This window comes from Molothrus aeneus, chromosome Z (assembly GCF_037042795.1).
Source record: "Molothrus aeneus isolate 106 chromosome Z, BPBGC_Maene_1.0, whole genome shotgun sequence".
Lineage (NCBI taxonomy): Eukaryota > Metazoa > Chordata > Aves > Passeriformes > Icteridae > Molothrus > Molothrus aeneus.
This window is the reverse complement of record NC_089680.1, coordinates 60,726,470-60,754,429: the sequence shown is the minus strand read 5'-3', so window position 1 is coordinate 60,754,429 and position 27,960 is coordinate 60,726,470. Positions and strand designations below refer to the sequence as shown.

The 27,960-nt window shown below is 38.9% G+C and overlaps 2 protein-coding genes across 3 annotated transcripts in view; one reads left to right on the top strand and one right to left on the bottom strand.

Annotated features, from left to right (window-relative positions):
- Window positions 1–1,648: 1,648 nt before the first annotated feature.
- ARSK (arylsulfatase family member K) lies at window positions 1,649–20,067 on the bottom strand. Its single transcript, XM_066568790.1, has 8 exons — window positions 19,963–20,067; window positions 17,482–17,611; window positions 15,427–15,586; window positions 12,592–12,874; window positions 8,978–9,149; window positions 6,858–7,082; window positions 3,759–3,983; window positions 1,649–3,677 (listed from the first exon to the last, which is right to left on the bottom strand). Exons 1-8 carry the CDS (start codon window positions 20,050–20,052, stop codon window positions 3,409–3,411), a joined length of 1,554 nt encoding a protein of 517 aa, XP_066424887.1. The 5' UTR covers window positions 20,053–20,067; the 3' UTR covers window positions 1,649–3,408.
- Window positions 20,068–20,406: 339 nt separating this feature from the next.
- SKIC3 (SKI3 subunit of superkiller complex) overlaps window positions 20,407–27,960 on the top strand; it is a 48,272-nt gene continuing 40,718 nt past the window's right edge. Inside the window, exons 1-6 of one of the 2 annotated variants that reach the window (XM_066569038.1) lie at window positions 20,407–20,422; window positions 21,608–21,702; window positions 22,235–22,378; window positions 23,424–23,515; window positions 24,138–24,213; window positions 25,835–25,975. In XM_066569038.1, coding sequence (XP_066425135.1) covers window positions 21,613–21,702; window positions 22,235–22,378; window positions 23,424–23,515; window positions 24,138–24,213; window positions 25,835–25,975 — 543 coding nt within the window. In that variant the 5' untranslated portion in view covers window positions 20,407–20,422; window positions 21,608–21,612. Of the gene's footprint in view, window positions 20,423–21,554; window positions 21,703–22,234; window positions 22,379–23,423; window positions 23,516–24,137; window positions 24,214–25,834; window positions 25,976–27,960 lie in introns of those variants that run through there. The other variant, XM_066569037.1, reaches the window with a different exon arrangement.

Sequence of the window (27,960 nt, the reverse complement as noted above, 5' to 3'; positions counted from 1 at the left end):
TTGCAGCTTCAGTACGAGAGAGGAATTAAAGGTAATGTGACTTCACAAAAGCTGAAACCATGTTTAGCAAAAGCTATGTTTATCAAAAGCTATAATACAGCATTTGACAGCAAGGTACTTCAGAAAGATACATGTTATCTTTCACTTTAAAATCTAATAAAACAGAAGAGGAAAAGAAGAGTGAAAAATCAGTTTGAAAGATGATACTGCTATCCTGGTTTTCTAAACTTGTTTAAATTAACAATATGCTTTATTCTTGTTGCTAATGGCTTATAACACAACTGTGAGGATAAGCTTTGACACACTTCCTCACATTTCAAAGGCTTATTCTTAGCTATGCCTGAGCAATCTGGAACTAGAATGATAATGTGCATTTTCTTTATGGGGGCTCACAGGTTATGAAATTATATTATTATGAAAGGGCCAGATGACCCTGGAGAGGCAAAAAATGATTGAAACCATGGTGCCATAGTCAGGAGTTAGGTTACTCAGCCCTTTTGCCATGCCCTGGTTTCCTGGGGACAATGGGGCCCATCTGACAAAGCAGAGAAAAAGAATCTTTGGTCAGAGACTTGCCAGACTCCTCAAGAGGGCTTTAACTTAGATTTGTTAGGGAAGGGTGTCTCTCCATCCCAATCCAGCCAGTCAAATATCAACACCTTTAATGGATGCCCATCATCAACATCTCCTATAGCACCAACATCTCCTATACAAGAAAATCACATTCAATATTTTTGGAATTGTTAAGTTTGAAAATAGTACTCAAGAAGACACAAATTTAGGAACCTGTATTCCTTTACAGTGTCTACAACTAGAAATCCCTGCTAAGAGTCTAAAAGAAGACCAAGAAAATAAAAGCACAAGGAAATAATTCTAGTATTGCCTCTAAAGAAACTTCATGGAAAACTGGTAGAACCACGTAAGACAGTAAAAAAATTACAGAGAACACAATAGTACACAAAGGAAATTCTGTTTTTCTGAATTATTTTATCCCTTCTATTAATCTAAGTTCCTTACACTTTTTCCTGAAATAAAGGCATCCAATTATTTTTTAATCTTTTCTAGTCCTTTTTACCTATCATCACCATTTCCCAGCTCTGACTCCCATTGTCACAAACATTCATAAAGTTCTGGTCTCCTGGAAAACACAAATCTTTCTAATTATTCCTCAAGACTAACAGATACTAAAACTTTTCTAAATACCACACTAGCAAGTGCAGCCTTCTGTTTTAATAATTTCTCTTTCATCTTTCTACTTTATGTTTTTGGAGGATACCTATTCCATATTACAATCAGACTGCAAGACATGTGACCCAGCAGAAGAATGATTTTACGTGGTCCCCTGAACAACAACAAGCACTGCTCTGTGAGCTGGCCCATTCCTGGAGTTTCCTGAATTTTCAAGAAGCCTGTCCCCATGTATTGGGCTTCTTTGGACAGTCTGTGGCACAAGATGTGGTTGCAAGATTTTTTACCTATTTGTTCCTCCATTTCAGAGAGTATCACAAATGACACTTTTGTAAACCTAACATCAGTGAGTCTTAAAAGCTCATGTTTTCAAGGAAAGCACTGTTCACAGAACTGACAAAATACAATTTTCTCTACATTTTAAACATTCATTCATTAAAAAGCACACACACAAAACACATCCAGTTCACCATAATTTTATTTTACTCCATTTTGGACAATGTACTGCATTCTCTCGAGACCTCTGTAAAGTGAGAAAATTTTGCTATTCTTTTTTCTCTTGAACAAATTTTCATATGGATATAAATACTTCCTCTAATTATGCAGCCCATTTATTTTGTTTAAGTAATTTCAACTGTACCTGAACTCATTTTAATAAGAATTATAATGGCATGTGCTACAGGGTTTCAAGATTTTTTAACTCTGTGTGGGAAGTTGCTCACAAAATGAGTGTGGAGCCATCAGAAAATATGTCTCATTTTTATGTTTATTTTTACTGGCTTACTGCTACTACTGAGCATTTAATAACAGCTTCCAGAAAACATTTTATATATGAAGGATAATGTCATTCTGAACTGGTATATAGCAGCAATGATGGTGACCAAGAATTAGCAAACCTAAGCACTGCTGCAATTACATATTCCCATAAGTGGAAGAGTTGCTACCTAAATCTTACCTTCTTCCAAAACTACTTTATTTTTATCAGGTCACTAGAAAAATGGGAAACAGTATTTTTCTGTTAACTCTTCCTGCAAGTTTCAATTGTGTCTCCACTGTGTACATTTTAGGTTTCAATTCTCCACTTGCTGATGTGCCTTAAAGCATTTACTTGCAGAATCTAACTGCATTCAAACAGTTTTTATTTTATGTTATACAAATCACACTGTCATTTTTCAGAGAACTGTTCTGTTCATAGGCTTGGCAAGAAGGGTTTTTCTTTTTAATTTATGATGATGAGCAGAGAGGAGTAAGAAATTAGCAGGCAGACCTTGAAAACGTAGGGAGTCAGTCACATATATAGTTAAGTACTTGCATGAACCACATCTATGTTCAGACCTGTACTGGTTACCAACTTTTTGATGAAAGTCTATTCAATCTAGACTTACAATACACACAGGAAATTCCACTATAACTGGCACTTTACTTCACTAAGTTTTATAATCCTTGCTTTTCCTTATAAATGGAAGTTCTTATTGAGTCTGAATGCTTAATACTCAGTACTTTTGCAATTAGCTAAATATTACCCACACACAATTAGTATTTGCACACCACCCTTTCTATATACACTTACTTACACTTACAGAATAATAACATCTAAAACTCTAGTTTTAGAGTGCTGGCTAAAGTTAGAGTGCTGGCTAGTTATATAAAGTGCTCTTGGCTGTCACAGACATGTTTTATGAAAAATCCTTTTGCCAAGATTTTTTCTCCTGAGAAGCTGAGAAGCCTCAGAGGAAAAGAAAAACAAGAATAATCTGCTGCTGTGGAATGCAACAGGTGCATCATCTTTGATTGGTCTCATGTGGCTGCTTTTAATTAATGGCCAATCACAGTCCAGATGTCTCGGACTCTCTGGTGAGTCACAAGACTTTATTATCATTCCATTCCTTTCCTTCCTTTCAAGCCTTCTGATGAAATCCTTTCTTCTATTCTTTTAGTGTAGTTTTAATATATAATTGTCTTTTTAATATAATATATATCATAAAATAATAAATCAGCCTTCTGAAACAAGGAGTCAAGATTCTCATCTCTTCCCTCATCCTGGGACCCCTGAGAACACCACCACACTTGGCATTCTGACACAAAGCAGTAACAGTTCAGTTATCTTTACTTACAATAGGTTATATAAGAAAATAATTCTATAATTTGAAATACAGCATAATATTACAAATGCATTATCTTTTTATCCTCATTCATATGAAATCCCCAGGTTGTCTGTATCTACTTACCAAGCCACTTGTCAATTGCATTCTCATACTTTTTTTGGTCCTTTAACCAGTCTTGATGCCACCTAAGGTTTGCAATAACACTTGAGTAATTTTGACCCAAACTTTGTTTCCAACTGATAAACTGTTGCTTGTTATACTCATGAACAGAAGAAGAAACCTTTGGATAGTTTACTATAGAGCGAAGTATTTTGTCCAAAGAATGTACAGTTACTGGGAATTTTATGGCAAGATTTGTAAGCTCATCTGGATCAGCAGTAAGGTCTGCAACAAACAAAAGTCAGTTAAGATTCAATTTGCATTAAAGTTAATTAACGAATCAGTCAAGATATAAAAGCAGCATACCAAAGAGTTGGGGCAGTACTGAAGAGCCATCCGAGTACGTGATGTATTTCCACTTGCCAGTTCTCAGCATATACACAGAGGAATTCACATTGCACCCATGGAACTCACTCAGCACCCATGAGGGCCGAGGTCCTCTCGGTGATGCTTCGCTCTCAGCCTTTTCACGTAGCAGCGGTATAAGAGAATATCCACTGAGGTTCTGTGGGACAGGAACTCTTGCTATATCTAAGGAAAGATACACAAAACCAAAATGTTACTGTAGTTTTCAGTTTTAAAAAACTCTAACACAATGCAACCAAGGTCTGAATGTTGATAATAAAATGTGCTCTCCTAATTATTATCCCAAAATACATAATAAAAAATACCTTAAGGAATTTCCCAAGGCAAGCTGCCCAGCATCTTGACCAAATATATCACCTATGTATAACTTAACCTTTAACAGAAGTTTGTGAAAATTATCACAATAGTCTCCTTGACAGTTGGTGCTGTTTTATTCCTTAATCACGGTTGCAAACATTTCTCTTTTGCTCTGACTATATCAGGCAGAAGAAAAAGAGTATGAAAGCATGAAAGGGCCCTAAAAGCTCCACATCCAACATGTTGTAGCTGTTTATTACTTGAACAATAATGGTGCTAAGCTCATCTGTAGAATTCTTCATTAGAGAATAATGAAATGCTTCATAAAAGGTGGCCTTTATTATCACCTGTAACTGGTGGGGACACTTGCTTCTCTGGCAGGACTGGAGATAAAGATGTTATTTGAGGTGGTATAATCATAGTGCATGCACCAAAAACTCTGGATGACTCCACAGCCTACCAGACGGCCATTAGGCGACACTGTAATATCCATAAGCTCCGCAGCATCAACTTATAACACAAGTTTCTCTAGCTCCCAAAGATCAGGTTAAAAGACTGCAAAGGTTTTTCAGAAACATTCTGAAAAACATAGCTGAGAATCCCAAGCATGTCCTAAAAACCATGTATGATAGTAATTCGAAATTCAAAACTTTCCATTTCACAGAGCACCATGGTAGTATTTAGTCTGTTCTGTGTTGAGTGGTGATACTCTGTGCATATAAACGGCTCAAAGGTGACTCTTTCCTTCATCAGCACACATATTCCATTTTGTCCTCTGCCCAGCCAGCATCTGACAAAGTACTAGGAAGACCCACAATGTGTAAACCTAGCAAGCAGCTCTTGATCATGCATGGGCAAAAAAAATTTGAACAAATACACACTACCTTCCAACAAACGAAAAAGGGATATGGGCTCTTCTGTCATCTTAAACCAGTAACGCTATTACTTGGTAATCCAGTAACTGGATTTTCTATGCGTGAAGAATGTTCCAGCCATTCAGCAGCTCCTGCTTTTCCAATAGAGAGCCAAAGGTATTTCCACACTGACCAACAATGCTAGTGCTGCCTGGAGATTATGCTACATCCTGTTACAAAAAGCAAGAGCTGTTGCAGGTCTGACTGTACATTCATATCCCACAGATTCTGCTGGAATCAAAACATTTGCACTTATTCTCAAAGCCAGTGCAGGAGGCAGTCTTGACCAAAGCATTTGGATGGCACCTTAAGAGAGATTATTTCCCTGTGACAATCCTAAGCAAAGCAATTAAATTTGTCACAAAAACAGACTTGAAATCTGTTTCCTTGCTAGTCAGCAGCAGCAAGCAAGACAGAGACCATAATACATGATAGAGATGGCTCTTTAAGTTTTCATTTTCATCATACATGCCTTTCTGACGTTCAGAGTACAGAGAAGGGGAGCTGCCAGAACAGAAGGAATGAATTATGCACACAAAGTTCTGGGGAAAAAAGCCCCAGTGAAAAACCCCCAGGAGGCAAAGACAGAAGGATATTAAACCATCTGACCAATTATGTCACTTGGGAAAAAGAAACAAAGAAATAAGAGTTTTTCAGCTCTTTACATAGGATAACATAACTTGTTTAAGATCCATATGTAGTACAGATATATATACATAAAAATTTGATGTCAAAATTTGGAAGAGAAAGCGACTCAGATTTTATATCCTATTTTTCCCTGGATAACTGGTTCAAAAGTTTTGAGAAGACATAAACAGATAAATAACTTCTGTTTACTTTTTAGAAAATCAACCTAAAACAATATAGAAGTGGATTTTTCACTGGTATTTATTGCTAGATGTATAGTTTTATTCACTCATGTTCTCCAAGTAATTGCAGTGTATATGTGGCACAAGCCTTCCAGATTGGTTTGAAAAAAATATTTCTTCTGATTGGAAGCCTAAAAGATCACAGATAAAGCCTCATAAGATAACTTTACCTGATGTTTAATTCCAATTAGAACGGTGTCTTGCATGATTTATCACAGATAACTGTTAAAAAATTCCCTCCTAAAAGTGATTTCCATCTAAGTAATTTAAGTTTAGTTCTTTTCATTTTATTCTCTCTCCAATACTGAGTATTTTCATATCTCATAAGGTAAGATTGGATATCCATTATCACATCTTTTTATATGTGTCCGGATCATTTTTACATTTCCTATACAAAGCTTTCATCACACTTCTTCCACATGACCCTTCATAAAAGACATTCCTTTGCTAAGTTAATGAACCTGTTCTCCTCCTTTCAAGTTTAATCTCATCTCTGGATGCACTTACACTATAATTTCTATAGTAAACTGTTGGGTGTGAAGGCTAGCAAGGATTATTCATATCCAAAATGGGCTTTATTCCTTTTTTTACTAACAAATAATCCTATATATAATCAATCAGTGTAATTATGTGGAAGACAGTTACAGTATTAAGGAAGACAATCAGTTTCTTTATTTTTTTCATCCATTTTTTTACTTTTTCTGTTAAGTCCATATATATGGTCCACCGATAAATTATCTCCTGTTGTGTTACTGTGTTGTGCCTCAAAGTCAAGACATCATTCTGACTATTATGATACAAATGCAGAATAGTAATGCACTAAAGTCAATTAACAAGTCAGTCCAGATATAAAAGCAGCATACCAAAGAGTTGGGGCAGTACTGAAGAGCCATCCGAGTACATGATGTATCTAATGGTAACAGGGAAAAAAAATTGTCACCTGAAATTACATAACTCACCAAGCATAGTAGGATAGATATCCACAAGAGATACTACATTTGGTATTTGCTGCTGTTCTCTAAAACCTGGTCCCATAACTAAAAGAGGAACGTGGGAACTTCCCTCATACATGCTCATTTTATAGAACTGACGGTGTTCCATAGCAAGTTCTCCATGATCTGCAGTGAATATAACAACTGTTTTTCCAAGAAGCCCAGTATCTTGCAGAGCTGAAATAATCTCCCCTGCAACATCAAAAAGATACTGAAAAGGATACATTCAAAATATTTCTTCCAAGGTCTGTACCTGCAAAGCAGCATGCAAATTTCAAGGAATCATCCTAATCCAGTGGAGGAAACCTCTTTTGTTGCACATATATTTGTGCAATGAAAACACAACATATACTCCTCTATTTTTGTACGTACATTTCTGCAACAAAGACAGGGCCAAGATCAATGAAGTTGGTAGTTAAGCAAAGCACTTAGGCATCTTAAATATTAAAACTTTAGGATGACTCATGCCTAAACATACTAGCTAAAAGATGTTATAAAATTACAACTGCAGTGCAGTTACTTTGCAATCCCGTATTTCCTAAACCTGTAAGGCTTCCATTGTTTCATTCATAAAATGAGGAGGAGCAATTCTGTGTCTTTTAATTCACTTTGCCAATCTAATATGGTGTCCTGGTTTAGGTCATATACCTAAAAGATTAGCTTATTTGATCATGAATTTCATATTAGGATGCAAACGAATTCATTCATGGTCACTTTTCAAATAAAAAAATAAAATGCTGTAAATTAAGACCAAATTGCATTGTAAATTGCAGGAAGGTCTGTAGACCTTCCTGCAAACTCTGAAGAATTCTAAATGTACAATTAATTATTTCTTCACAACTTTCAATAATTCTAAGGGACATTCCAAACGTAACTTTACTCTTCAGTCAATCTGTAACAGTTGTTATCCAGTCTACACATTTGAAATCAGCTTCTAAGGAAAACAACTTATGCCCTAAAATTTATCTTTTCATCCAGCTCAGCTTTTACAGTCTGTCCCCTTCACAAAAGTGTTTCCATTATTTCAGTTAGCACTTAATCAAAGAGATTTAGTTCCTCTTGTACATGGGTATCCTGGGTACCTAGGAAAAGAAGGGTAGAATTTCCAGCACTATTTAATATAACATACCACCTATGTCAAGGATGGGGCATGGTTTTCAGCAGGAGACGCTTAGATGTGTTGAAGTTGATTAGTCTTACCTCCGTGCTGGAAACATGTGAACTGCTCCCTTAACTGTTGCTGAAATCAAGGGAGGGTGTAACTGTTTCTGAAACTCTGACAAGCTGTAACTATTCCTGGAGCAGCAGGAAGACGCCACTGCCACCACGGCTGCTAGTGCTTCCGCCATTGCTGCCACTGTCAAGGCCAGCACTTACAGAACCCTTTATTTGGATTAATTAGCTCTCCAGGCTTTGTTTTGTCCCTGTTTTCCATTGTTTCCTCCAGGCTGGATAGAGGATAATAAATTGCAGAAACTATTTTGCCTCATTGCTTTCATTTTTCTGAGCTGCATGGTCCAGTGTGGAGGGGATGGCGATGACAGGTGCCATCTTGCCTTTGTCTGGGAAAACCACACTAGGTACTCTCTTTGGGGGGTGTTTTTGCTTTTTGTTGGTGAACACTTCCTCTGGGTGGAGCACTCTCCTTTTGTGTCGTCTTTTATCTATATTGTCTTTATTGCGAGTTTTTGGTAAAATTGTTGTTCCTACTTCTGGTCTCTCCTAGTATTTCCTGTGCTGGGAAGGGGATGGAGGAGGAGGGGCAGCTTGCATGGGGTAATTTTCCCATTTGGTTTTAAACCGAATCATTTGCAATGGGTCATGCCATATTTTGCTGCAGTCACTGGTTTTCTACAGAGCTTCTAACTGCTGGCTGTGATTACTTTTCAGAGTGCTCCCAACTCACCTAAAAGGGTATCCTCTTATTTATCATATAGACTGAATGAGCAACTTCCACAACTTACTCCCAGATGTGAATTGTGGTGTTTTGTTTTCTATTTTTTTTCCTCCAAATATCAGCCCTATCAGCACTTTCTTTAAAAAAAAACAGAACTAGAAAACCCACTGTGTATTAAGACATTACCTACCCAGCATGGCATCTGTCTCTGCACACATAGCATAATAAAATGCTCTAATATTTCTCACTTCTTCCTTTGTAAACTCTCCTGTGCAATTCTTGGTGTATGATGAGTAATAGTCTACAGGATGCATCTCTGAAAGAGAAATCCACTTGGGTATTTTAATAGCTTCATAATTTACCTAAAAAATAAAGAGGAAATTAACATTACTTTAGCAACTGAATTAAACAAGTTTTTTAACACAGATTTAATTTTAAAAAGTATAGCATAAATTCACAGTTCTCAATTTATGGCCCAGGAAACAGTAGCTGCTTACTTGTTACACCATGCAGCTACCTCCTCCATACTTCCCCACAGTTCCACAGGTAAATTGTTTTTTAAAAACCAATGAAAATCAACTAGAAACTAAGGCTAGGAGGCACAAATATGTGCTTCACCAACTGCTGTATATTTTTCAGAGAGATATCACAGAACACTCTTCTAGAGTAGGTACAGAATATTGGCAGAGTGTCTTTGTAACTGTAGAATACTTATAAACCTATGGATCTAAAAGATTGTGTGTTATGTGGGACTAGAAAACAACATGGAAAACCATGTAGTCTGGGAAAGCCTCCAGGACAGTGATGACAAGTCTTGGCATCTTAATAAAAAGAACTCACTACATTAATCCAATTTTTTAATACTTTCGACATGTTTCTACATATGTCAATCCATTTAGTTATAAAGAAATGTAACATCAGTATGAAACCAAAAAGCCAATCTATTTCTATATTCAAACTATGTGTAGTCACAGATATTGTCTGCTTCAGTACTAGCTTTAGAGTCTTGAAATTTGACATACACACTTAGCCTTGGCTGTAATACTTGTAAATATTCCCTTAAATAAAAGGGAACTTGAGGTAATTTCCTCTTGTACTTTCACTTGTTACTTGGAGGAAAAGCCAGCCAGCTAAAGAAGTTGATAAATCTGCAAGAGTTCTACTGCCCACAGAACTAAAACCTGGCTTTGTAACAGTTAAATAAACACAACAAAATATAAGTTTCCTTAGGATCTATAGAAAACACACTGCTAGAAAAAATCATTAAGATAAAATAATAATGCTTTAGTCATTTTCTTACTGCTCAAGGTCCTTGGCTACATTTTGGAGTTACATTTTGGACTTTGCAAATGGTACTTATTAGCTGCTTAAGATAAGAGAGTAAAAAGTGTCCCTTTCCATCCATGATTCTTTTCTACAGGACTTCAGTCTAGTTTTAAATATTCACAAAGACACAATCCCTTTGTCTGTCTATGGTAATGTCCTGGGTAATCCAAAATGTTACTGTATTCCATATCTATCTGTGCCATAAGATTGTTACGGTGCCTTTAAGACCTGAAGCATGGCTGGAACCAGAACTGCAGGGCAACCAGGAAATGCCAGCCCCTTTAAAAGGTCAAGAAACCCAAGGTGACTTCTTCTGCTGCTGAAGGAGGAGACTCGACTTCAGAGGGGCCTGATATGGGTGAGTTTCTGGGATTCCAATAGTAGCAACTCGGAAGAACTGCATTTAGTGAATAGAAACTGTATTCCCAGTGATCTTTGCAAACTCCATAGGCAGTGAAGCTTGATCAGGGGGTTGGGCCACCCCACATCAGTGTCCAGAGACCAGTTTGCCCTGCTCCCTTCTACAGCATACCAGCAGATCAGAAGGCACCAACACCAGTGGAATCCGGCTGGTGCAAGAGGAAGCAGCAAACAGCGGTGCTGACCCCACATGTGCCACAACTTCCCATCTGCCACTAGACCTTCGTAAGCTCCAACCTTCCCAGGAGAGTTTGCTGCCATCCACTTCCTTTGTTTCCTGGAGCGCATGGTGGCAGGTGCCACCTTGGAAAGAGCCAGACACCACTTTGCCCCCTGCAGGCAGTCAGCAGTGGGGGGCTGTCAGATTAGAAGGGGGCTGCACCCCACCAGTTTGGGATCTCTTTGTTCCTGTGGAGCTCCTGTGATTCAGCAAGTTTGTATCTAGTGATTATTCACTGCTAATTTTTGCATGTTGCTGTTTCACTTGTTAGTAAACTTATTTTTTCACTTGTATCTATTGGTATTGGTTCCTTATTGGTGGAAAGGGATTGGTTGAAACTAAGAGGAGAACTCATTTCAGAATGTCTACCTCTTTGAATTGTCTTAAACCAAGACACATAATTCACAACTAGGAAAGAAGCCACATCCCCTGAAAAATGACAACTTGTGTGCAAAACACAGGGGACCATCTGGTTGATAACACAACGTTTCACAGACATAATGTGTTGATACTCTGTTCTGTATTACAGCCCAAATAATCAGGACATTTAATTCAGTTCTTCACCTATGTGATCAAACTTCTTAATGAGATTGCCTCTGTGATTTTAAAAGACTGTTTCTTCCATGACCAAAAAAGAGCTACATTGCAGAAGAAGAACTGGCCAATGGTCAGTAAATGGTAATATGTGGCCCACACAAGGCAGTATGTATACACAGTGGTGGGAAGGAGACCAGCAAACTGTGCAGTTAAGGTACTCTGACTGGATAAAAGATGACAAAAGTTTGTAAAAGATGTTATAACTGTTTGTGACTCAAAAAAATCACCTATGCTTCCCAAGATACATCTAACCTAGCAATCAGCACCCAGCAAGTTTTCCTTAATCATTAAGCCAGATCTTGCTTTTTGCAATTGAAAGGGCTTTTTTCCCAAGTTCTTCCTCTCCCCACAAACTTCTTACCATTCCCAGAAGAAGCCACAACCCTCACTATCATGAAAAAAATTCACATCTCTCAACCTTCATTCGTAAATCCTTTTTTTCTAAGTATTTGTATTTTTGGTACATCTAGATAAAGAGATTTAGCAGTTCTGTCGTGGAAAAGGCCACAAGTTACATAAATTGCATACAGATAGACTTTTTGAAGTATAAAGTCTTATCAACCTAATTCTAATTCTGCAGCTGCAGAGAATATTAATGCCTTTCTGCAATTAAATCTATTGGAGTAAATTTCTATTTTATGGCAGTTAATGTCAACTGGAAACTATACAAGACTGAAAAAAGTATCTCTTCTTTGGAATGGAGTGCTATATCTTAGTTTTACACATACAGACACTTTCTTGTGCTTGAAAACCTACAGTAGCACAGAAGAAGTTAAGAGAAAAGGAAGACTTCTGTTGTGTCTTATGTTGCTTTATGTTCTAGGTCTATACTGCAGAAAAAGTCAATCTTTCACTGTAAAACTCAGACCAAATTATTACATATAGCATCATTTCTAACAAGCAAAATACAGAATGTTCATAACAATGAGCTTCAGACCATTACCAAAATTAATTTACAGTTAAGAAGAGCAACAATCCCATTTTTCTTAAAGCGTTTCTAGCTATTGAACTCTATACTTATCGATTCAATGACTACTGCTAACAAACCTTTTCCCACAACAGAGACAAATTTGTCACTTCTATTTTCTTAGCCTTTAATCAGAAATCTAATATCTCATTCAAGTATTTTCTTACTGTGTAGTGAAATATCAAAACTGTGTCTATCTTGAAAAACCAGGAAAAAATATTGTATTAAAATACAGTTATTAATAAATTAGTATTTAAATTTTATACTTACATACCTTTTCAAGCCAATAGGGAGATGTTAAAAATGTAGAGGATCCAAAATTTTCTCCTGCATAGGGTGATGGATATGGGTGTGGTAAATTCAGTCCCAAGTAAAGAATAAATGGTTGAGTAAAGTTAACAGCTTCTTCCTTTATCCAATTTACTGCTTTATCAGTATTCTGCCAATCTTTTTCCATTACTCTAAACTGCTTCCTATGGCCTGTAAGTTTCACCATGGGTCTTCCTTCTTGTCGGAGCAGGAAGTTAACATCCCTAGTCCAAGCTTCCACACGGTTACTGAAAATACATACACAAGTCACACACTCAACAGAAAATGTTTTCTTCACTTTTCCTCCAAGCAAAAAGCATTATGAATTCCTGAAGAACTTCCCCTATACTTTCAGTTGCAATCTATTTGCAATACCTGCAAAAAGGAGAATTGTTATTCAATTGAGCAATTATGATTGTGCATCTATTTTATAGTCAGACCTTCAGCCTTTTTATGTCTGCTTCTGAATCTTCTTTCTTATTTATTACCCATTTATGTCACAATGGCTCTTTCACATCTACAAAATAATACTTAGAAATACCATTCCATCTTGTGGACCTCTCTCCACATTTTGGCACAGATTCACACACTATTTATATGTAAACTGGGCCAGAGATTTTTATGTGAAAGAGTATAGTGGGAAATTACTTTACTGGTGAGGCTGCCTTTAGAAACAACATTATGGATGTGGCTTGTACTATTAATTAAACACACTTTAGACAAAAATCTGTAAGAATTATTTCTCTTGTACAAATCCTATCAAACAAGAATAGAAAAGAGTGTAAAGAAAGCAAGAAGGAGGGGAAAACGGCAACATTTTAATGACAAAATATTTTTGAACAGATTTTCTAATGTCATGGCAATTGTTGTCTCTCTAAAACAATTAAAAAAATCTGAGCTGAAAATGTCCTTGGTTCTTTGCTAGAGTGAATGATGGTGGACATTGGTAAGAGGCAGACTACCTAAGACCTTGACTAATCTTCACCTTGTTAATGGCAATTTCAATATAACCAAGAAATTACAAAGGAAAGTATAAAACTGCTCAAATTTGATCACATGCTTTTATCAAAACACAACATTATTACTGTTTAAAGAGCATTTAACTAGTTTTATCCCCAAAGGAATTTTACCAATGCACTGTAACTTCTAGAAAAGCTATCTGTAACAATTTTTTTATTGTTTTAATTTCTTGTTTAGGCTCACACTTTCAACCTACACAGGCTTAAATAAATTACTTAGAACAATATAGGGTATCTGGTTTACAGAGAAAGCATGTTTCATAGACATTAAAATGAAATTAAGATAAAGGAGTGTGTGGGTGTGTCTAATTGTACCTAATGTCATAATACTGATTTATACAGAAAAAAATACTATGTAGGCCATAGGCCAGTCTGATTATCCAGTCAGACTGAGATTAGGATCAAGTTTAAAGAACCAAATCCCCTCATAACGAAAAAGGAAGCATTAAATAACTCTAACCTGTTTGTCATTAAAGAAAAAGCTTCTCTTTGTTATTATTTTAACAACAGACATCATTATTAGTCAGTGAGATAGAGCATATTCATAAAAACAACACAGAATGAAGATTCCCCAGCAGCCCATGGAGGAAGGCTGTACCCCAGCAGTCCATGGAACTGATATCTACTTGCAGCCTATGATGTACCCCACACCAAAGCAAATGGATATCCAAAGAAGGCTGTGATCCTGTGGAAAGCCTGCGCTGGACTTCCAGCAGGACCTGTGGACCTGCAGGGAAAGGAATCCAGGCTGGAGCAGGTTTACTGGCAGGACATGTCACCCCCTGGGGAGACCCACACTGGAGCCGTTTGTTCCTAAAGGAGTGCATCCCATGGAAGGAACCCATGCTGGAGCACTTTGTAAAGAACATAAGCCCATGGGAAGGACTCACTTTGGAGAAATCAGTGGGGGAGGGACCCCACACCGAAGCAGAAGAAGGTAAGGAGTTCTCCCTTGACGAGGAGTGAGTGGCAGAGACAATGTGTCATGAACTGACCACAGTCCTCACTCCCAAACCCCTGTGGGTAGACATGGTAGAGAATTTGGAAGTTAACCCTGGGTAGAAGGGTGGTGGAAAAGTGTTTTAAGATTTGGGTTTACTTCTCATTGCCTTACTCTGGCTTCTAATTAGCCAGAAATAAAAGAAATTAATTTTCCTGAGTTAAGTCTGTGTTGTTGTGTACCTGAGTGATCTCTCTCAGTCCTTATCTTCACCACTGAGTCACTGCTTTTTCTCCTTCCTGCTCACTGGAGGCGGTGGAGTCACAGAACAGTTTGTTCTATCATGGTGGCCCTGGTGTGTCCATCTGGGGTCAACCCACCACAACAGCACAAGTCTTTGAACACTTATGGCCTTCAAAATACCCCTCAAAACCTCTGACATTTTGTGACAGTAGGCTTAATATTTAATTTTTATAGGTATAGGGTTTTGTTCTGCTTTTCCTACACTGTTGGTATTACCAGGAAGTCTTAAGGCAAGGCAAAAACAGTTTATGAATTTCACTTAAGGAGCAATAATACCAGCGTTAGAAAATAACCATTCATGTTGGGCAAACCAGTTTCTGTATTACCTTTCAACTACAGGTAAAAGACAAAGTACAGCTGCAAGAGATAGGCTTGCTTCTCCATGAAGATGCAGGACAGATCTCTGCTAGGCACACAACACAATTTCTTTTAAGTTAAAGCTACTATCATTTCACCTGGAGACTGAAACCACGTGACAGCACACTACATGATTTGTTCACTGCTGCCCATTTCACAGCAGAAGAATCTACCTGATTACCTTACTGAATGATGTCCAGAAGTAAAGTCCAATTTCCCAAACTTCTGCGTATGGTAGCCATGCTTCTCCATGAGATCCATCCATGTTACATAATCTGGATCTAGACCTTTGAAGTTATTCCAAGATTCTGTTATATGAGTGAAAAGACCACTCCACATAGCTGGGGGAAAAAAATGATGAGTGATTAGTACTCCCCACCTATAAGGCTGGGAAAGGATTAATCTTCTCATTATTACAGAGGTTAAAAGTCCAAACTGTGATACAATAGAACAAGGAATACAAAGTATTACTCTTCCAAATCTTATTTCGTAATCAATACAAGTATCAAAATTTTCTCTAATAATCTCCAGAATTTCAGAAGAAGGTCCTATGTTTCCAGGTGCTATGCAATCATTAAATCAAGTTCTAATTAGATCAGAAAATATTCTTCTTGATTTCTGAAAGAAAATGGCATGGTAGTACAGATCCTGATTAAACAATCCTCTATTTACATGTGTTTCAGAATGTTAGTTACCCTTATTACAGTTAAATTTAATGCGAGTTTAAAGTTAAGTATATTTGTGGAGAGAATTACAATACAGTATTCTCATAAATACAACATGCCCTCAATTTTATTCTTTTTAGGTAATCTACTTCACTACCACTTGCAAAAACAAAGTGAGAATATTAAAGAAGATACCAAGAAGAAAGGAAACCAAGGCCAGAGTTGCAAAGGAACTATGAGGGAAGATTTTAAAAGTGAATTCCTATTTCTTTGCAGCTTATAAAGAATAATTCACTCTTTCCAGTGCTAATTTAGAGTTAAAGATAGTTCCAAAACAGAACTAAGTAATTTCACAAGCAATAGAAATATCCTGTAAACAAAGTGCATCAACCCCATATGGCAATACCAGTCCTTTCCCCACCCCAAAGCCCTCTTTCCCGCTATATCTCTTCTGGTATCATCCCTGACACCTCCACAATAGATGTGGAACCCTCAGTTCCCTGCAGGTATCCAAGCTCCTGGCTATGCAAAAGATGTCCTGCTGGTTCAGAGCCCCACAAGTGATGAATTGTTTAATTCCCTATTCACTTTCTTTCTCACAGGAGTACTAATCTGCCATTTGCACAAACTTCTTAAAATTAAATAACATTAAGTATTGTTCTTAGCAATAAAGAATGGCTGAAAGACTCAAGCATCAAGAAAAGGAAAGGAAGGCTGACTGCTTGTTCATGTAACGTCACCCACTTAAAATGTGACCATGAGAAAAAGAAATGGGGACTAGGTAATCAATAAAGAGAATATTAAAAATGTAACACTATATATGACTGCCTTTGTCTGCTGCTTCTTTCAGTGTATGCTTTGAGAGGAAGGGGGACCTTTCTATAGCTAGATCAAAGAGGATTTAGATTTTATACAGATTAAGCAGGGTCTTTGCAACAATTGAAAAAGGTAGAAATGTTTTAAGATGTAATCTTTGATTAAGGAATATAGTTTCCTTCTATCTTCCTAGCAAATTCTGCAAGTGTGAAATTGAACACAGAACAAGAATTGCATTAAGTAAAGGAAAACATGGAAGTATTCAATTAAAGCTACTAAAAGATGCATCATGTATCTAGAAGACAGTGGAAACTGCTACCACTTTATTCAGCTATTATTATTTATCACTCTTTGCTGAATACAGAAAAGATATTTATTAACTTTGTACTAGGAAGAGAGAGTAGTTCTGCGTGTAGTTTCAGCACTGCAGCAGAACAAATCAATGATTTCTCTGCAAATCCTGAAGATTTTTTAAAATCTGAAGCTTCAGTGGAGTTTGTAAAAAGATTTGGGAGCTTACACTTAATTGAAAAAATGAGAAACAAAAGAATAAAGGAAGAAACATAAGAAATAGAAGAGATAAAGAAATGAAAGAGAAGAATATCATAAGAATTCAAACACAAGATAAAAAAAAAAAATCTTATTTTAAAAACATAACAAATCCCTTCCCATTAAATAATTTCAAATTTCCCATCATTACCACATATTTAAATTGACATATGCAAGCATTTATCTGGTGTTTTGCTTGGTTTTACCTGCACGGGAAGGACAACAAATTGGAGAATTGGTGTAGGCATTGAGAAAGACAGTGCCATGTCTTTTCATAAAATTTATGGAAGGTAAATCTACAGTCTGATTTCCTGGCAAAAATGTCAAGCGTCCATCCTGCAATGAGACAAAAGCAACACATAAACAGCATTAATGCAAACTATCGGCTGCATAAATTCATATATTTGTTACCGTGGACTGGTGTTGCTCAAATGCTGCCAATCCTATGCAGGTTTGGAAAATAGTGCTGAGAAGCCCTAAGCAGAACAATATAAAAAGGATCAGTTTTGAAAAAGTGCAATGGAAATAATAACTGGGCTTCTTTATAGTAAAATTAATTCCACTGCATCACTAAACAAGCTCCACTTCTTCAGGGGTGGGGTTGTACCATGACACATTCAATGGGAATAGGTGCAGTGAACAATAAAAAGGAGTAAGGCTGGATCCCAATGTAGATGTGTGCACTAGCACATACTTCTTTGAAACCATCATTGATTCCTCATCCTTTCTAAAGGTTTATCCATACCACTTCTCTGTGAACTTATTTGAAACTATGGACTAGAAAAGGGATCAGAAAGCTAAAGAAAGCCTATTCTCCCACAGAAATCCCACGCACAATGACTCCCTTTTGATACTTCCATAATGCTAATTTTGATGCTTTCATAATGCTTATTTCATTTTAATAACCTATTTGTTTAGACAGATTTTTCAATCAGTAACTTAAAAAAGATTTAACATTTTGAATAGGTAATTTTACAGTAAAAGATTATCATCACATGAAATCAGGTTTCATGCATATTTCACGTCACTGTATTTTATCTGTCACTTTTATTCCCTTCCTTAGTTGAATAAGATGTGCCAACACAGCCTCAGTCTGACTGGCTCTTCAGTGAACAGATAGGCGGCAGTGCATCTGCAGTTTTAACTGCAGAAAAATGTAATTTCCAACATTTGGTTTCTGGCAGAAATACTCTTGGATAACCCAGCATTGTAGAGAGTCACTTCATTTGGCACCAGTAGAGCTAACTGCAGCATCCCAGCCTCTGAACTCAGCTCATATCAGAACATGCTAAATGAGCAATCACCTGATCTCGTATACTACTACAAATAGCATCTTGATCAAGCACTCAGTAGGACAAACTGGAAATAAAGCTGTAATACACATTAAGAACTTGTACATAACTTCAGACTGAAAGTGCTCTTTAGAAAGTTGTCCTGGTTCCAACCAGGATAGGGTACATTTTTGCAGTAGCCAGGCGGGGACAAGGCTAAGACATGGAGGTTATTGTATACCACATGTTATTTTCCAGGAACAGGGAAAGGGGTCCTTTCCAGGTCAGAGCAGTGTGGCAGCCAACAGGTACTCTTGAGCTCTGCATAGTATAGCGGTGAGCATTCAAATGTGAATTGCTCACCTCTCTTGTACATTTTTGCTATTAACACCACGGAGCTTATGTTTGATTCTACAACAAGGTGAGTTCAGGTGAGTTAGAGAAACCAAGGCTCCCCAGAGTAAAACACACCAGAGCATTTTTAGTGTGCTGGTGGGCACAGTGAGAAAACTGTGAAGATACATGCAAAGATTAGTATTTGTGAGTGGGAAAATTTCTTTGTCTGAAGGGTAAACCAAATATAGTAATAAATCACTGTGATGAAGTTGCTACGTACCTACTGCTAGAGATACACGTCTGACAAGTTTACTGTGTTGTTATACCTTATGAGAGCCTCAATAAACCAGTATTTGGAGCTCAGTAAGTCAGCAATTTCATCTGTGATTCTAGAAATTCGCTATCCCATTTGTTGTGGAGACTTAACAGCCATAGGGCTTACAATGGGAAGGGTAACATGGTTTAGTGACCTTGCTTGCCATTAGGCTTTTCAAGCGAACTGAAGAACATTGACTGTACACACCAGCCCTGCTCCAGGGGCAGCTGCCCTGCCACAGAGTCCTGCTGGCATGCCCCCCTCCCGGGCGACAAGCTCCATGACCCCAGACCGTGGGAGCCACCTGCGCAGAGGTTTTCGGCTGCTGGGAAGCCCCTGATGCGAGCAAGGCGCACCCTTCTGGGAAGCGGCCGCGTTTGTGTCGGAATACTGGGGTGAACACTCGGGGTGCGGCTGTCTCGTCGCACGGCAGGCCTACTGGGGCTGCTGCTGCAGCCTCTGCCGCCGCTGCTTCTGCTGCTGCTGCTGCTTCTGCTGCTGCTGCTGCTGCTTCTGCTGCTGCTGCTGCTGCTTCTGCTGCTGCTGCTGCTTCTGCTGCTGCTGCTGCTACTGCAGCGCCTGCCGAGCCGCGGGCGCCCCGCGCAGTGAACTCGCGCTTGCGCATGCCCTGTCTCTGGCCTAGGTAATGCATCCATACGGCCGCGGTGTCTCATCCTCCCTAGTTCCGTCCAGGCCACCGCCGAGGATTCCCTCCTGCCTCGCCCCTACCTGTCAGGGTGTCCTTCCACACCCCGATCACTCACCAAGGAGTCGCAGGCCACCAACACCACGTTAGATCGGGGCTGGTCCCCGGGGACGGCGGGCCGCGGCCTTGCTCCCGCCCCGGCGGCCATGAGGAGCAGCGCCACGCCGGCTAGCCCCAGCGGCCCGCCGTCTCGCAGTGGCCCGCAGTCTCGCATCGCCCCGCCACCGTGGCCCCCAGCTCTCTAACCGAGGAGCAGCAGCTCCGAAAGCAGATTCCGAGGCTCTGGCCACAGCGAAAGATTTGACCCCACAGCACGCTACCCGTTCACTGCGGCCTACAAGTCCCACGGTGCCCAGTGCGGCGGCCTGCAATTCCCAGCGTGCCCCGGGAAACGAGAACTACATGTCCCACGCTGCCCCAAGAGAAAATGGCGGCTGCCGCGGCGTGTCACTGCCCCGCGTCGCAGTGCGCATGCGCCCTGGTGGCGGCTGAGGTGGCGGACGCGGCGGCGGCTGCAGGTGCGGCAGCGGCGGGCGGCGGGCGGCGGGCAGCGGGCAGCGGGCAGCGGGCAGCGGGCAGCGGGCAGCAGGCAGCAGGCAGCAGCGCGCCCTGGGGGCCGGGCTTGGTCCGCCGCGGCTTTCCCTGGGTGGAGGGCTGCAAGCGTGGATTGCCTCCCTTGGCGGTTCGCGGCCCCGGACCCCAACCGCAGGCCGGGCTGGATGGCCTCCCCGGTGCCAGGTTTGCGCCGCAGGGTGTTTTGCCTGTAGGTGACTGTGCAGCTCAGGCACGGAGGGGTGCGTTTGTGGCGGCCGAAGCACCCTCGTAGGGAGCAAATTTATCTCCAGGAGCTGCTGAGCGATTCAAGTCCGACAGATTTCTTTATAGGTTCTGAGGGAATCTTTGAAATTCGATGTCGTCCTATGTCCAACCATTCCTTTATTTTTGCTTTGCAGGTCCTAAAAAGTTTTTTTGTTCTTCAGCTGGTTGCGTTTTTCATCTTTTTGAATCCCGGCAGCAGTAGTGTTGTTTCTCAGTCTCATCCTGTCTCGGCAGCTTTGACGGTGGTGTTTCTAAAGTTCATTTTGGTGTACAACATACACCAAAACATTGCAAGATGGTGTTAAAAAGCGTGAATGTTTCTTTGCTGTGTTCTTAAATGCTTTTTTTTTGATTCATGGCAGTAGTCAGAGGGAGAATCTGCTGTAATTGTGTGTGAAGGGCGGGCCGCACCGGGGTGTGACAGCCACGGTGCTGCTGTAGAACGCTCACAGAGAAAACCATGATTCTTAGCAGCCTCTGGAACACATTTCTCGGGCCATAGGGTTCTTAAACACGGTTCACTGCTTAGTTTCTTTTTAAAGAGTATCTGCTATGTGCAGGGTGTTTTCTCCTAAGCCTAGCTACAGGCTCTCAAAACACCGCTTCCTTAAATTTGTCTTAACCTGTACAGAAAGTTTCATTCTTGGATACCTACTTTGTATCATGTAACTCTTTGGAATAATGACTGAATCCTGCATTGGAGTAAATGTGGGTTTCAACTATGCCGTCTTTTTAATCAGTTTCTGGTGCTGTATGCATTTTGGCATACTGCACTAAATTTCTCTGTTTAAAATAACCCCTGTGCAATAAAGGTATAAACATTTTGTATGTGTCAGAATATCTGTTTATACAAGAACTGATGATATGTCCTTTGTATTTAGCAGCCACGATGTCAAATAAGGAGGTGAAGGCAGCATTAAAGAGTGCTAGAGATGCAATAAGAAATAAACAGTACAAGGAGGCCTTAAAACATTGCAAGGTAATTAATTTTATACTTGGAAGGCAAGTTTGGGGCTTTTTGCACATTTTGTTCTTTTTCCCGTACCTCTACAGCTGTATAATTAAGAGTGCAGAGTGTAGAGTACTGCATTGATGTGATAGTTGAGATGGATTTTCAGAATTAACTTAATTGATTGTGTTAGTTTCCCTCATGTAAACTTTTATTCCCTTTCCTTTTGAATTTTTTACATGTGGCGATAAGAGTATTAAGTCTGGAATGATAGAGATAAAAATCCATTTCTAATCCAGACCTCCTAGGAGTGCTTTAATTGCTGAGCTGCAGCACTAGCTCAAGACATCAGGTGTGAAGCATCCTCTAGTATAAGAAACTGAAGTTACTAATCTCAGCGTCTTCCTTAAAATTACTTAACTCCTAATATTGTCATATAAAATAATTCACCTAACTGTAGTGACAAAACTCAGTACATGGATATGTAAGTTACATTTCTTTAATCAGATTATTCTTTAATCATTTCTTTAATCATTTTTTTACTTAAAATTGTGTGGTTTAGGCAGTCTTGAAGCAAGAAAAAAATAACTACAATGCTTGGGTATTCATTGGCCTGGCAGCTGCTGAGTTAGAGCAGCCTGATCAGGCCAAAGGAGCATACAAGAAGGCTATTGAACTTGAACCAAACCAGTTACTGGCATGGCAGGTATGTGAATATCCAATTTTTGTTTCCCTCAAAAGTATTACTATGGACTTAAATATAGGAATAAAGCAGAGTTAAGACTTGTATCTTGTTTTCTTGAGGCCCTTAAGTTCCAGAGAAGCTTTGGAGTAGATGGGGTTCCTGTTAGTTGTGTGTCCAATGTAAAATCATGTATTTCTTTGAATTTCTTTCTTCTTTGTATTTCTTATGTAGACTACACAGCTGTGAGACATACAAGGGAGAACACTAATTGAAACAAATACAGTAAATTTGTCCAAAAATTTCTGTGCTTGTAGCTCAATAAACACCTGACAGTTCTTCTCTTATGGATAGAAAATATTTATCTGATAATGTATTTTTCCAGCTTTCAGCATCAAGTGGATTGCTAATGAATGTTGTTGTTACTTGAAATCAAAAAGTTTACATTAAAAATAGCTGTGTGGTGTGCACATTAAAACCTATTGCAATGTAGATTTACAACCTACAATTTTGTTATGTATTAATTCATGAAACATAAGGTTTCATATTATATATCTGTTGCTGATATCAACAGTCAATGTTTTTCTAAGATAATAAAGTTCTTAGTATTTTCAGTATAAATGCTATTTGAAAGTATAACTGTTTGGGCCTGAATTCAGTGTATGTTGAAATTTCCTCACTTTTGCAATTAGGTTCTGGCTTTCTTGATAGAATACTTGGGTGTGTATATATGTTATTATATATTTTGCATATTTCATATATATATATATATATGGTCATAAGGCCTAGTGAAGTTTTATATTGTCTTTTGTGCAGACCAGATCAAGTAATAGATACAAGTTTCAAAAAATTGTTATTAGTAAAGAAAGTGAAGAAAGCTTTTAACTTAAAATAGGTAGATTGAGTGGGCTGTGCAGAACTCTGCACAGTGATTATTGCCTTAACACTTGACCCCATTGAAGGCAATGGAATATTTTTTGTGTACAGAATAGGTAGCATTCTCATAAAACATAAGCATTGTCATAAAATCTTGCTTGCTTTACTTTTTTTTGTTGGTTTTTTTCTTAAGGGATTAGCAAATTTGTATGAGAAACCCAACCAAACAGATGTCAAAGGAGACTTAGCAGATGTGTACCAAAAACTCTTGGAACTTTATGAAAGGTAAAGAATATTGAATGCTATAAATTCAGTCTTAAGATCTCTAATTCAGTGAATGCCATTGGTGGTACAGAGTTTTTTTGGGTTTTTGAAGCCTTCTCACATCAGTAGTTCAGCCCTTTTGCTAAGGTTTTCTCTGCTTAGGTACGTTTTCTTTTTTCTGTTCCTTTTGGTAGAGCAGAAACTCTCTTAGCTTACCTGTACTTGAGGCTAGTTGTTTAGGGAATTCCATGTTATCCGATTCCTGTCTAAACTTGAAGCATTTATCTCTGATAGGTGATTGCCTGCATTAATAAGAAGGCTTATTTTTCACTGCTTTAAGATCGCAGAATATGTGTCATACAATTTGTAGAGGCACAGTTCTAAACAAATCTAGCTCACCTGTCACTGTAGCTGACTGGAGTGCTTGGTTACTTTGAAAACTGATCCAAAAGTCCCTAAAAGTAATTTTTTTTTGTTCAGAGCAGCAATGAGTAAAACTTATAATAAGGGCAATTTTTAGTATATAGTCTAAATATTAGTTTGACAACTGAACTCACTGAAAATTATTTGTCAGAATTTGAAAAGCATTACACTGTTATATGAAAAACTTAGCTTGTTTTGGGGGGATTTTCTTCCTTTCTAGTGGTGACAAGCAGAAATGGTGTGATGTATGTAACAAGCTTGTGGAACTATACCATCAAGAAAAGAAATATTTAGAGGTAGGTCAAGCACTTTCTTACTTCTAACAATTGTTTTCCATTTGATCTAACTACTTTTCATCAAGGAATCCCCATTCTTATGGGCCACAGACCACTTAAGATCTCCTTGTGGATCACAACCAGGAGGAACTGATTTTAACTGTATTTTGTCTTTTCCACTGGGTGAGACTTAGATGGAGTCCATTCAACTGGCAGAACTGGCAAAGACTATTAGTATTGAGAATGAAAGGGCAGAATATCATCCTTCTGTTGTATTTCTAGAAGTCAAAAGTGGTATCAAATGCAGTATGTGTGAGTCAGTTGTCCTTTGCCTGGCTTGGCCAGTGCTGGGTGTCCGATGACCCTTTCACTGGTGGGGTGATCCCTTCCTAGGCTGTTACTGAAGCTTCATTCCAGAGGGTAAGGTGGGATATGTACACAACCTGAACTTGATTGCATATATCTTCTGTACTGCATTCCCAACACAATGATAAGGACACAAAAAACCTCTTCAGAGCAACACAAGCTTTGCAGAAATCATAGTGACTCTAGTCAGTACCACAAGGTGGAGTTGTCAACAGTAATGTTTCCTGCAATCTCTGTAATATTGTTACAGAATGTCTATTTTGGAGTATGTGCTTTGCTCTTTCAAAAGGCTGTTTTCTTACATGGTGGTGCATGATTGTATTCTATGTCATCTTCCCACCTCTCCTTCAGCAATGGAACATGGAAAATTTTACATAGCACGGAGCATGGGGCTGAAGGCTATCAATTAGCTCCAAAGCCTCATTGTATACCAGCTTCTTAAACTAAATTTAATGCTGATAGTTTAGCATATGAAGGCATACTTACTCTATATGGAACAAGAACCTGAAGTTAGGCTTCAGGGTCTTTTTTTTTTTTCCATTTCTGTTGACTTTTCCATACTGGAATTTCAGTGTGGACTGCTGCTTTTGTTCCCTTTCTGTTTGTAGTGCCCTAGATGTTTAGGTTTACTTTTACTGTTGGTTTCCTCCAGGAACCAGAGTCAGAATTCATATACTCTTGATGTTCTCTAGCTTACTTACTGTACTTTGGAAGGTAGAGAGGTTCCACACAATGCTTTGGGACTTGCTATTTATTTAATCAGAAAGCAGGTAAATCTGGGTTACTGTAAATGTTACTGTGTTGTCTACCCTAGAGTGATAGAGTTTGATACCAAAGGGGTAACCCAAGAATGAAGAGTTCTACTGTGTGCACTTTTGGCAAAGAAACAGGGTGTGCAGGATCTGCTTTCTGAGCAAGGACAAAAGGAAGATAAGGGGAGGTCATCTGGCTTAGGAGTGCAGCCGCTGCCTAAACAAGACTGTAAAAGACTGAACCAGGGGAGGGCTTTATGGTAATAAGGAATTATAATATGTATTATTGTGACTGTGTATAAGCAGCACACTTGCAGAGGATCAGAATGCACATCAGGTGGAGCAGTCCCCCGTGCATCCCTTACCCAGTAAATTAAATAATGCTGATTTTCTTAAAGCTGCATTGGTATTAAGGAGTTTATTTACCCAGTTTTCAGTGAATTTTGGTGACAAGTTGACTACTTATATTGGACTTTCAGCTCTTCAAAGAGTAATCAGCATGGGTCATTTGTTCCTGTTGACAGGTGGCTGAAACTTGGCAGAAACTAATAAGGATGAAACAGGAGGAAGGTGCAGAAAAGGCAGAGCTTCATCAGCTTTGGAAGAAGATGATCCAGTTACTGAAAGACAGTACAAGGAACCAGGATAATAAGACTGGGCAGTTGGTAATGTTTCTCACTCCTTGTTCAGCTAGGTACATATATATGTGCGGTGCACCTAGTAATTGCAGCCTGTTTGTCTGAGTTGACTGTCTCAATGTTCAGAGGTACTAAACTTCTGAGGAAAAGTTGGGCAGTTTTACCTTTTGACAGAAACAGCAACTGTGCAGCAGCCTGAGATGAGCCTTAGGTGTTATGAGTCACCTAAGTTCTTCACAAATTGTTCTAGCATGGTTTGTTCTACAGGGTGTAGTCCTTCACTAGCAGACTGCTCCAGCAGGGGTCCTTTTCCTACTCTCACATATTCTCAGTCCTCTCTCTGCCTGTAATTGCTGTTGCACTGGTTTCTTCCCCTTCTTGAATCTGTTATTCCAGTGGGACTCCCAGCATTGCTGATGCTTTTGACCTCAGCCAAGCATGTCTGTCTTGAAGCCAGCTGCATCAACTCTGTTGGACATGGGGAAGGTTTCTAGCAGCTTCTCACAGAACCCACCCCACTTAGCCTCCCTCTAGCAAAGCTTTGCCGCACATAACCAATACAGATGTTCTTCAAAACAACAAACTTCCCCCTGCTTTCATCCAAGTAGGAAGAGATGGATTTGTGAGGTTTTTTCCATTTCTTTGTACCTATTCTTTTTCCTAGATAGAAATATTTTGGTTCAAATTTTCTTTTCTCCTCTAGGTATTAAGCTTTAACTTCTTAGGAAACTGTCAAAGCTGATTGAAACCAAACAGAATGATCATGAGTCCCGTGTTCTCTGTGGGCAAAGTTAATTTTGTTTTATCTGATTTATCTGTTCTTGGAAGATGAACCTCCTTCAACATGAAAGGTGGAAATGTATCACCTCCAGTCCACTTCATAGCAGTGTTTCAGAAAGGAGAAAATACAAATTGAAGTTATTTCAGATAGCAGAAAATTGAATCTGTATCTCTACTTTTAAAAAAGCAAAGGCTTTGACTTAAAGGTGGTCTAGAAAAGAGGTGCTGCAGGCAGCACTGCTTTTTTGGAAAGGAAAAATAACTTCAAAATATTTTTAAATAGCATAAACCTCAGGAATAAGTTTCACATGCAAATCTACAGCTTACTGCAGTTTCAAGTAAAGCACTTGAATCTGGAAGGCTGTGGACCTGAAGGCAACACACTTCAGTATTTCTCTAGTGACAAGCTGTGTACAACTTTATGTTTAGCATGGTTGTGTGTAAAGCCTGCACTCTGGTGCCTGTGTTCCCCAAAGCATCAAGAAAAAAAGATTAGACTAGACTTCTAGATTTCTAGACCAGAGTGGAGACAGCTAACCTTACAAGATAGTTACCTAATTTCCTTCTTTGAATTGGGATTAGGTTTGAAGAACAATCTATGTTCTTAAAAATTTTACTTTCCTTGTACCATCTTATGTTTTGTGGCATCATATTATTGCTTCATCTTGTACTAGACAATTTAGATGCTTTAGATACTGAGTGCTGCTTCATGATAAGAAACTTGATTCATGTCTTTCTCTGTTCATAGCACTAGTGTAAACTTTTAAAGTAGGATCTAGGTAATAACATGTAACTACCCACTTTAATATGAAAGGGCTAGAAAGCATGTTATCTCCTCTAAGGAGCAGATAACTTTGGGTTTTCCTAGTTTGGAGGAGACTGAGGGGTGCCCTCTATTGTCTGCAGCTTCCTGAGCAGAGGAAGTGGAGAAGGAGGTGCTGAGCTATTCTTTCTGGCATCTAGTGATGGAACGTGTGGAATGGGTTCACAGGACTTGACATGTGGCATCATTTCTTTACCAAAAGGGTGGCCAAGCATTGAAGCAGCCTTCCTAGAAATTGAGTTCCCAAATCTATCAGCATTCAAGAGGCATTTGGTCATTGCCCTTAATAATATGTTTTAGCTTTTGGTCAGATCTGAAGTGCTGAGGCACATGGACTAGATGATTGTTGTATGTTCCTTCCAGCTGAAATATTCTATTCTGTGAAGATAACATTTCCCTAGAATATTTT

Bases quoted from the DNA above. Each gene is read 5' to 3' on its own strand.
- ARSK (XM_066568790.1), bottom strand. From the start codon at position 20,052: ATGGCCGCCGGGGCGGGAGCAAGGCCGCGGCCCGCCGTCCCCGGGGAC. The intron at 12,875-15,426 runs GTAATCAGGTAG...ATGTATTTTCAG, and splicing joins TCTGGACATCATTCAGTAAG to TAACCGTGTGGAAGCTTGGA. The intron at 3,984-6,857 runs GTGAGTTATGTA...ATCTTTCCTTAG, and splicing joins TATCTATCCTACTATGCTTG to ATATAGCAAGAGTTCCTGTC.